The following is an 11,592-nucleotide window of genomic DNA, read 5'->3' on the forward strand; positions in this document are numbered from 1 at the left end:
GAGAGGCGTCCGCCAGTAACCCCGACTGGCGCGGGTTAGCGAGGGCCCTCCATCGCTGCTTGCAGCTTTAATTGTGATTTGAAATGGGGGAATGAATCAATGTTTCTGAGTTGGGGGGGTAGTGAGTTCCAGAGACGGGGAGCAGAGCGGCTAAATGCTCTGCCCCCCATGGTGGTGAGACGGGCGGGGGGGACAGACAGGTTTATGGAGGAAGAGGATCTGAGGGAGCGGGAGGGAGTGGGACGCTGGAGGAGATCAGACAAATATGGGGGGGCGAGGTTGTGTATGGCCTTGAATGCTAGTAGAAGGATTTTGAATTTGATACGGAACTGGACCGGGAGCCAGTGGAGCTGTTGGAGGACAGGAGTGATGTGGTGGATGGAGGGGGTTCGAGTTATGATGCGGGCAGCTGAATTCTGGACCAATTGAAGTTTGTGGAGGGATTTGTGAGCGAGACCGAAGAGGAGAGAGTTGCAAAAATCGAGACGGGAAGTGACGAGACTGTGGACAAGAATTGCAGCAGTGTGGGGGGTAAGGGAGGGGCGGAGGCGATTGATGTTACGTAGGTGGAAGTAGGCAGACCGGGTAATGTTATTGATATGGGGTTGAAAGGATAATGTGCTGTCAAGGATGACACCCAGACTCTTAACCTTGGGGGAGGGTGAGACGGAGCAGTTGTCAATTGTGAGAGAAAAACCGTCTGTTTTGGAAAGAGTGGCTTTGGTGCCAATGAGGAGAACCTCGGTTTTATTACTGTTTAATTTGAGGAAGTTTTGGGTGAGCCAGATTTTTATTTCAGAGATGCAATCCGTAAGGGAGGTGGGCGGGAGAGTGGACGAGGGTTTGGTGGAGAGGTAGAGCTGGGTGTCATCGGCGTAACAGTGGAAGTGAATGTTAAATTTGCGGAAGATATTGCCGAGGGGAAGCAGGTAAATGATGAAGAGTAGGGGCCCCAAAACAGAGCCCTGGGGCACACCTGAAGTGACGGAGGAGGGAATGGATTCACAGGACTTGAGTTGAATGAACTGTGTGCGACCAGAGAGGTAAGAGGTGAACCAGTCTAACGGAGTGTGGGTGATGCCAATGGAAGATAGCCTATTGAGGAGGGTGGTGTGACAGATGGTGTCAAATGCTGCACTCAGGTCGAGGAGGATGAGGATGGTGAGGAGTCCAGAATCAGCTGCCATGAGGAGGTCGTTGGTGATTTTGATGAGTGCTGTTTCAGTGCTATGGAGGGGGCGGAAACCGGACTGGAACTGTTCATACAGGTAATTGTGGGATAGGTGAGAATGGAGTTGAGAGGCAACTGTTTTTTCAAGAATTTTGGAGAGGAAGGGAAGATTGGAAATAGGACGGAAGTTGTTGAAGTTGGATGGGTCGGCACCAGGTTTTTTCAAAATAGGGGTGATGGCAGCAGTTTGAAGGATGTAGGGACGGTTCCAGTGGTAAGGGAGGAGTGGATGATAGCAGAGAGAGGGGGACAAGGGAGGGAAGACGGCTTTAACAAGTTGGGTGGGGAGGGGATCAAGTTTACAAGTAGATGGCTTGGAATTCCGGGTGAGCTCTGTGATTTCTGAATAGTGGGGAGACGGAAGGAGGAGAATGAGTGTGTGGATGAATGAAGGTTATCTGAGATGCTGAGGTGAGGGATTGATCCAAGATGCTGGTGGATGTTCTTGATTTTTTCTGTGAAAAAGGACATTACCGAGTTGCAGAAGGAGGTAGTGTACAAATGGGGAGGGAGAGAGTCCAGGGGTTGGGTGACATTGTTAAGTAAGGAGAACAGTGACTTGGAGTTTCCTTTGTTGGCCGTGATTATTGTGGAGTAGTAGTGGGATTTGGTGCTGGCAATAGAGTCCTTGTAACGTAGGATGTGGTTGTTGTACATTTCTTTGTGAATAGTGAGACCAGTTTTTCTATGGAGACGTTCAAGTTGCCGACCTTTGGCTTTCATGAGACGCAGATCGGGGGTGAACCAAGGGGCGGAGACGGAGAAAGAAACAGATCTGCTTTTCAACGGTGCAAGAGAATTGAGAATATTATGGAGTCCAGTGTTGTAATGAGAGACCAGATCATCGGGGGTGGAGAGATTGTGAGTGTCAGGAAGGCGGGAGGAGTGGATAGTTGAAGTGAGGGTGGCGGGGTTGATATTCTTTATGTTCCGAAATGAAATAAGGCGTGGTATTTTTGAGATGGAGAGACTGAGTTTCACTGTAAATGTGAGGAGAAAATGGTCAGTTATGGAGAGTTCATCTGCTGTAAGGTCAGATGGGGTGACACCAGAGCAGCAGATTAAGTCCAGAATATGTCCTTTGGAGTGTGTCGGAAAAGTGGTATGTTGCTGACATCCAAAACTGTCTAAGCAGGAGGTGAAGTCTTTGGTGAGAGGCAGGTTTATATTGTCCATGTGGATATTGAAATCGCCCAGCAGTATTATATTTGGTGAGAGAGAGGATAAGTGGGTAAGGAAAGCAGCAAAGTCATTTAAAAAATCACTATTTGGTTTAGGGGGGCGGTAGACAGTAGCAATGATGGTTGGAGTGGGACCAGACAATTTGCAGACAGCAGATTCAAAGGAGCTGAAGACAGACTCAGACACCGGCGAGACCTTCCACTTCTCGCGGTAGATTATCGCGAGACCTCCTCCCCTGCCAGAGCCACGGGGTTGACAGATGTAAACAAATCCACTAGGAGTGGATTCATTAAGTTCAGAAAAGATGCTGGGCTGCTGCCATGTCTCAGTTAAACAGAAAAAGTCTAGCTTACGATCGGAGATGAAGTCCTGGATGAGTTGTCCCTTGCCTGTCAGTGAGCGGATGTTGAGCAGAGCGAAGTTGAGTGAGGTGTCACAGCTGGTGGCGGTGCTAGCCGACCGGGCTAGGCAGGCTAACACGCTGTGGTCAACCGCCCGGTTGGTAGAGCGTGGAGGGCGACGAGAGCTGGACCAGATGGACTTTATTCCGGTTGAGCTGTTGTAGTGGAAATTCCTGCGGGACCCTCGGTGGATTATCTCCGGCGGGGCTGAAAGGCGATGTCCGGTGAAGGTCAGAGCCGCCGGCGTAGGTCCAGGCAGGTGATAGCGCAACCGGAGCAGGTCAATAGCCGAGTATTGCAGCAGACCCATCAACAGCAGGCGAACAGGTAGCAGAAAAAAAAAAAAAAAAAAGAAGAAAAAAAAAAAAAAAATCCAGGTACAGACAAACACGATGTCTACCGGCCCAAATTTGGGATCAAAACTTTGGGCAGCGTCAACGGCCAGGAGAGCGGCGAGCAACAGCAGCAGCAAGTTGTGCCAGCGTTCACTCAACGGTCCGTCATGTCAGACTCAGGCCCATATGAGAACAAATCATGGTGGAGAAAAGACAAAAAATGCGTCGCCACATGTAACTTCAGCTAAGGATGAACATCAACCAAAACCATCGTCGTTTACGTGAGGGAAAAGCAAAATAAAAGCAAAATTACCGAAAACAAACAAGCCAGACGGAGCGGCGTCAATCTCGCCAGCGTTCCCGTTGCTAGGCAACATTTCTACTACATACAGTACTGTGCAAAAGTCTTAGGCAGGTGTGGAAGAATGCTGTAAACTAAAAATGTTTTCAAAAATATAATTTTATTTTTATCAATTTACAAAATCCAAAGTGAGCACACAAAAGAAAAATCTAAATCATGTCAATATTTGGTGTTACTTCCAATATTATTAGGTACACTTGCAAAAAGTCGGGCAACGTTGAAGATTGTAGACGCATTGGTCGGCCAGGTAAACTTAATGCAGCAGATGAAAAACACATTGAGCTTATTTCCCTTCAAAATCGGACTATGTCTAGCAGTGACATCAGCTCAGAACTGGCAGAAACCAGTAGGACCCAGGTACACCCACTGTCTGTAGAAATCTGGCCAGAAGTGGTCTTCATGTAAGAGTTGCAACCAAAAAGCCATACCTCAAACAAGGCCAAGCGACTCAACTATGCATGAAAACATAGTTGCAGTTCAATCAACTAAGTGCCTAATTGTCTAATCATTTGAGGTATACTTGCAAGCCCACATATTGTTCGGTAGTTTAATTTATAATAAAAAATATTTTTATAACTACATGTGTTTAGTGTGCAAAAATCCTAACTTGTAAAGTAACTAAAGCTGTCAAATTAATGTAGTTGTTACAAAACGGCACTGAGGTTGGACCCAAAAGCAGATGGTGACACAGGATATACAATAAAGTGATATAATATGTGAAACTATATACAATAATTGTGCAGGTGACAACAGAAGCATCGAGAAGATCCAGTGGTGAGTGGAGCGCAATCACTATAGTGTGCCCAGTGACAATGACCATGTGGTGAGGAATCTTCCAGAGTCCAACAAACAAATTCAAGGCTGAATCCAATCCTTGTAATCAGCGATGAGTGAGCAGGGAGCAGGCAGGCAGGCAGGCAGACAGGACAGTAGTGGAGTAAAAAGCAGAAAGTGGCATGAAAAGAAAAGTGCAAATACCTCAAATTTCAATTTGTACTTAAGTACAATACTTGAGTAAATAGTAGTAAGTTACATTCTGCCACTGATTCTAGGTTTCTTGTTTATTTCTTAACACTTTACTGGTGCTGCACATAAATTACAGGTGTAGTATACAATACATTAATTCATTTGTTTAGTCACTTGGTGGCTGCAGAAGAAGTTGAAAATCTAACAATAACATATCACCATACAAAGATGTTAAGGGGAAGTAAGCCATTGCCTATTGCACCATTACCATTTTTTTGAAGTGGTGTTTGTGTCCACATCATGAAAGTAAGCCCAATAGCTTACTCACTTTCCACCAACTCTTTGGAAAAATGTTTCTCTTTAGCTGCCAAGGGCTCCAGTGAGTTCACCAGCTTGTCTCTAACTGTGTCTGTCTGCTGTTTGGGCTAGAAAGATAGTGTACAGTGGGTTTATCGTAGCATTTTAATGCTGAAAACAGCTGCCTGCTGCCTGAAAATGGGGTCAAGTGGAGCAGTGCGGGGCTGGAAATACAGAACATTGTAGTAAAGAAGGATAAAGATCGCTGTAGTTTTGAGGGGAACTGTAGTCTGATAATTCTCTATAGGTATGTAAGTATTAGACATATAACTCCTCATTTGATCCATTCCCCATGTAAAAACAAGTGAATGAAGTGTTCTTGCTGTGTTTTGCTCATTAGGTATCCTGTAGACTTGGAGGGTATTACCCCCAAGCTACATTTGCTAGTGCTACAACTGAATGTGTTTTACTTTACGTGACATGTTATGCCATATGGGGCTTCATTATGAATTAATTTAATTTAAATGGATTTTGTTGCATATTGTTTTACATGGGGGGAAATGAACCTGAAGTGGCTAAATGTAACTTTCAGTTTGTGTTGATTCTAGCGGTCGCTTTGGACAAAAGCGGTTGTGTTTTACCGCAGGTAGTGTAAAGGTCTCTCATTTACAGTGTTTTGTTGCGCACTATTTTACTGAGTTAACGTTACCGGGAGGTCACATAGTCGCAATGAATATTTTGCTCAGACAGAAAATCATTAATTTACAATAAGAGAATCTGTTACAGATGCATTGTTGCATTTTAAGTGTTGCATACAGTAACTAAGCCTACTTTGGATGTGTCGTGAGATAAACCGGGTATCACTGTCACTGTGTCACAAGCCAAAGTAATAAGATTTTGTTGTAGCAACCAACATAGTAATAACTTCTATAGTGCATTTCATGAAACCAAAGGACGCTTTACACAAAGTATACGGGGACAAGGGAAAAGAAAAGAGTAGGCCGATTCGGGAACATTTTTATATAATTTACAATACCGTAATTGTCTCCATCTGTTGAAAGCCCACCCAAGATTGACTCGGTTTTGCCCGTTGTCTTTCACTTTTCTTTTTACCTTTTAGTTGTTTATCATTTAATTTCCTTGTTTTCTGTGATGGCCCAGCCCTGCTATCAGCCATAAGTACAGCATAACTTCTGAAATAAAATAAAAATACAATTAGGCCTATGTAAAGTAATCTCCTGCTACCCTGGATACAATAACCCTGGGTTTTCCGGTGTTACACCGAAATCTGTGAGCCGTCAAAATGTGTGCCCTGTACCACTGTCTACCGGCCGCAAATCATTTTGTGACTTTGGGGGAAAAATCGGACGCAGGCAAAGACATTAATAAAAACGATAGAAAATCACGTTATTTTCACTGTTAGTCTTGTTTGCTGAAACAAGTCATCTATGATTATCAGATGAAAAATCACAGTTTCAGAGGCATTTAAAAGTTGCATATGGTAACTTTAACATAACTTTACTTCACATTTTAATAATTAAGCTGATGCTCAGCTTACCATCCTTACTTAAGTACATTCCACCATGTAGATACAATCCAAAAACGGCAAGAACCATGCAAGCAGTGTTGTGTTCAAGTCATCTTTGCTGAAGTCCCAAGTAAGTCGTAAGTCATTCGGTCCAAGTCTCAAGCAAGTCTGGAGTTATTTTTGTCAACTCAAGTTGAGTACTTAGGGAAGTACTTGGCAATTCAAGTCCCAAATCAAGTCACTTTTTTTTTTACATTCAAGATAAAGCTGATATTTTTTATATTTATTTATTGATGATTGATTTTAGAAGTTGCCGCAGCAAGGAGTTTGACTGACAGCCAGTCATACAATCATGACAATCACATATCAGTCATCCAAGCCAGTCATCCAGTCATGAGTCAAAGTTTGTGTTGCTGCAGCTAGTATAGCATACTTGATACACAGTTCAACTGAAACGTTACAACATTAAATTTATTATTCTATATTTAACAGCTAACATTTAAACTTGTGAATACACGCAAGCCATCTGCGTCATCATGTCTGAAGGCTGGAGTCATTAACTTACAAGTCCAAGTCGAGTCTTAAGTCATTTATTTTTTGTCAAGTCGAAAGTCATTGAAACGATGACTTGAGATGACTCAAGCCAAAGTCACTAAGTCTCAAGTCTTCGTCTCTGCATGCAAGTACATATACAGTACTTCAGCAAATATGCTGAATTGCTTCAAGAGCTACATTTAGAAACAATAAGAGGTAGAGAAAGAGTTTTTGAAATATTATTTTATAGGCCAATGTACAGATAGATTTTCACTCTGCAACAGAAAATGTGTAAGGTTTCTGCTTTAGTTATAGTTGCTAATTTAAATATGTATAAGCCACTATTAAGTAACTTATTTATTATAAATAACAGTGACATCAGTATTAGTAGTCACTGTATTGATAACAAGGTGTTCTAAATATTGATTGATTCATGTATTAGCCTATTTTGTCAGAATAGGCCTACTACAAATGACACAATACTGATTCCTCTGTCACAATATGTGAATCTGAAAATAATTCAGTTATAATTTAACAATTTAATAAATATTATAAAAGATGATACTGCCGGTTTCAGAATCACTTAAAAAGAAAAGAGTGTTTTTTATTAATTTATTATTTAATTTATTTTGAAATTATCATTCAGAGATCAAAATACCGGTAAACTAGTACAACATGGTGTTTACGATATTTTGAGGAAGTAACTGAAGGCAGCATGGGTGCACCTGAGAGTCAGTCACATTTGTTTTTGACAGTGAGCAACATCATAGCCTAAGCTACAAGTGGATAATGTTTTTGTTTCAGTGGTTTGAGTAACAGTTGTAAAACTGCGTGGCTTTCGGTAATAGTAGCGGTGAAGTGTTTCATACACATGATAAACCCCCAAGGCTTTTTACGTCGAGCTACAATTTTGACTGCTGTTAACGTTCACGTTACCCTGCTGGTGGTGGATTGGACCGGTTGCACATCTAATTTAACATTAACGCTGGATACTTTACAAAGGTAACGTAATGTCAGTTATATATTTAAATGTTTCTGGAGACCCATTATAATATCCTCTGCAGAACACGTTGTTTTTGTTATAAGAATGTTTCTTCTATACCATTACTTAAAAATCGCTCCATGTTCCGGTTGTGTTAGGCCTCAAGCTATGCCTCGGTCTAAAGTTAGGCTGTGAATCCGCTAAAACGTTACTTCAAGCCAGTGACGCGTAGGCAAAGCAGCCGCTACGGCGGGACTAATGTTAAACCGGTGTTTTCGGCCTCGTTTTGGAAATGTAAAATAACGTTAGTGTACAGTTACAGTTAATTACTGGGTATGTAACGTTAATACCTGCTGCAAGAGTTTTATCGACTGGGTAAGCTATGTGTATTGATAATCAATTTACATTTGGCTAGGTTAACACTAATATCAAATAAATTAGCCTGTTGATTAACACTTGGCATTGTATCGTGGCATTTGCATATAGGATGAAAGCTAACGTAAACGTTATAGCTACAGTACCAGTGATAACCACCAACAATTGGGCTTAACGTTACATTTTCACTGAAATGAAACGGAACGAGCATTAGTCATACTGCTCAGAATTTTATGTGCTTCGAATTTAGGTTATAGCATTTAATGTCAGCGTAAAAATCTAAAGTAAGGTTTTCTCTTCAAAGCCAAATGAGTGTAAAGTGATTTTAAAGTGGAGCGAAGTCTCCTTATCATCTGAAAATATTGTGTTAATTTGTAATCTAATCACAACTACACCTTCATGTATTAGTCAGTGTCACATGCAAGTTGCATTGTTTTTCCTAGTTTGCCACCTGGCTCACCACACCTGCCATCTCTAGCCAGCTGAGTTACTCTCCTCTCACTCACACCCCTTTTCAATGTGTCTCTTTCTTCCTCCAGCACTGGGTTACAGACATGCACCCCCCATCTCGACAGGACTATATATCTATAAGCTTTGCTGGACAAGGAAGTGGAAGTTACAATAACAGCAAGCAGTGGAGAAGGCAGTCGTGCTGGAGGGTGAGTGAGTAGCATGTTCATGTCATAGCTGCAGTTTTAGGATTGCATCCTAGGATCACATTTGTTGGACCCTAGTTTTTAGACTAGATGCTAGAATAACCCAAACTCTGTCTTTTAACCTTACCCTAACCCTTCTTAGTTAGTTAGCTGCTAACACTTGAGCAGTAGGCTGTGTTGTTTTGTTAGGTAGCCAAGGTCATAAGAAATGTAGTCTACATCCACAACGTTCAACTTCCGTGAAACTCCATCAGATTTCACTCTTTTCAGCCAGATGTCTGTTATCTTCCGCTTTCTTTGTGTTGGAATTTTAAACTCCGGTGGATTTGTGAGGACTATGGTTAACTGCTCCTCTCTGCAGGGTAAATCCAGACAGTTAGCTAGACTCTCTGTCCAATCTGAGTTTTCTGTTGCACGACTATAAAAACCTTTGAATGTACACATGTTCCACTAAAACAAGTTCCTTCCTGAGGCTATTTTGCACCTGCACCGTGGCTCTGCCCGGTGCCTAACGCCGCCCATGACAATTGTGATGGGTTTAAAGAAATGCCAATAAACCAAAGCACGCTTTTCTCCCATCCTGGAATGCTGTGTGGACTAGCCAGACCCCCCTCCACAGCACTGTGGAGGAAGGTCTGGCAAAGCGAGACTACACAAAATGTGATAGTAGAAATGTGTTCCTAGGACTGTGGTCCTGAAACTGCAGCTTTCTTTATTGCAGGAACATAGTAAGTTGCATCTATGAGCTACTCATAAAGGCATTTCTCCTTCTCTTCCTGTCTTCAAGTGCTCTTGTTTTCCACTCTGCTAAAACTAGGGGTGTCACAAAACCAAAAAATGATCAACCTCATTTTCATTCATCATGCGATTATTTGATTTATTGACTATCGCAACAGGCCTATCTGTAATATAGATTTGGGTGTTGTGCTTATAATTATTAATTCAGAGTTTACTATCAACTCCAAGGGCCATGGAACAGATGCTGCCAAAATAAATGACTCAATAAGTAAATTAATATGCTGTTAAATGTACAAAAATAATATTTAAAAATTAAATTAATTAATAAATGTGACATGAATTTATATTTCGTTTTTTTATTTTGTTCTTAATTTATTTAATGAATTTAGCAAGGATACACATGACTGTCAGATTTTAAAATTAAAGTATTAACACAGAGTGTAGACAAAATATATATGTACATATGGCTGGGCAATATGGAGAATATCCAATATCACAATATTTTTGACAAAACATCTTTATCGACATTTGTGCCAAACAACAAAAACATGGACGTTGGTGCAGACCTTGGTTCAGACTTTCAGGTGTGAAAAGGCCTTAAAATCAAAATTGTGGAACCTCTAGTTACTGTCATTGTTGAAAGGTCACATGAGTCACAATGCGTTCTGTTATAACCTAGTTCCAGTATTATATAATCAGCAGAGCATACTAAGCTGTCCCTGGCTTTACTGGGGTGTAAGCTCTCTTATTAGAAAGCACAAAGGAATTCAGTTCTTAGCTGTACTGTACCCCACTTGAACAGTACACCACCACAGCACTAATTTTATTGTTTACCTATTCAAGCGTAACTCTAGCCAAAATACAACCTAGGGTCTTTTTGTAAATGCACCCAAGTCAAACTTTTGTTTAAAAGCATAATTAGGACTGAAGCGCCACTTTTTTAAGATTGACCGTATTTTCGGTGAAATGGCCTTTTGAATGGGATTGCCAGATGCACTTCAATGACTGCATCAAAATCGCTATTTTTAAAACACTTGAAGTATCACTAGGGTCTCTACACGTGAACTCAAGCTTTGAGAACATTGTTTGTGTAGAGTTTAATAGAAAAGGTTTTGAATAACTCAGTTTAGCAGTTCGTTTTTCTGCTTGCCGCCATCTTGCTAGACTCCAAATGCAACGTAACAGTGAGGAGAGTAAAGATGGAAAGCTCTTAAAGCTTAGTTCCATATAAAGGCACAGATAATTTGGTGTTTTGTCGTTTGTGAAAAGCAATTTATTAAGTATTGTGTAATAATAGCTCAACAAAAACAACAATTTTAGAAATATGTATTCACAATGTATTCAATAACACCAGTAAAAACAATGTACATATGATGATGAGCACAGATATGTAAACAGTCGACACAAGACGCAGCAGTAAGTGCAGAATGTGTTTGATGTGTGTATCCATTCATTATAATGCCCGTAACGTTATCAGGGTTAGCTTCTGTTTCGGGGAAAGGGGGCTTGGCGTTCTCCTTTTATCTTGTTAAGGTAAGCTAGGTTAGCCTCCTTGTGTTCATTTCTCAAATGTACTTTTACATTTGTTGGATGTTTCCCTGTAATAAACTGTCCACTTATTTTACCACCTGACGCTGCAAGGCACTTGCTTTTATCTGACACCGTCATAATCAAATAGGATTCTGCCGCTTTCTTCTGACTTTCGGTACCGACATGATGCCAGGCGCAGGGCATGGACTATGTTGTTTGTTGTGTTCAATTTTACATGAATGTTGGAATTTCTGGGTTCCCAGTCAGAAACTATACACGTGTACGGGAAATGTCACAGTTGGAAAGATATGTTATTTGCTTTTTGAAAGACATTGACAAAGATAAAAACTAAGGACATTTACTTGATCATTTTAACCAAATCAAACCTAGATTTTTTTTTTTTTGGGCACCTATAGTAGCACATTGCGTATCACCACAACCCTGTAAACATAGAGGCCTCAATGAAGAGAAGGGAG

General features: G+C 41.2%; 1 protein-coding gene across 6 annotated transcripts in view; it reads left to right on the forward strand.

Moving 5' to 3' along the window:
• The first annotated feature begins 7,510 nt into the window (after positions 1–7,510).
• man1b1b (mannosidase, alpha, class 1B, member 1b) overlaps positions 7,511–11,592 on the forward strand; it is a 46,828-nt gene continuing 42,746 nt past the window's right edge. For 5 of the 6 annotated variants that reach the window (XM_032511945.1, XM_032511950.1, XM_032511947.1 and 2 more), the window contains exons 1-2: positions 7,572–7,837; positions 8,732–8,851. In XM_032511945.1, the coding sequence (XP_032367836.1) occupies positions 8,747–8,851 (105 nt within the window). In that variant the 5' untranslated portion in view covers positions 7,572–7,837; positions 8,732–8,746. The other variant, XM_032511946.1, reaches the window with a different exon arrangement.

This window comes from Etheostoma spectabile, unplaced genomic scaffold, assembly GCF_008692095.1.
Source record: "Etheostoma spectabile isolate EspeVRDwgs_2016 unplaced genomic scaffold, UIUC_Espe_1.0 scaffold559, whole genome shotgun sequence".
Taxonomy (NCBI): Eukaryota; Metazoa; Chordata; class Actinopteri; order Perciformes; family Percidae; genus Etheostoma; species Etheostoma spectabile.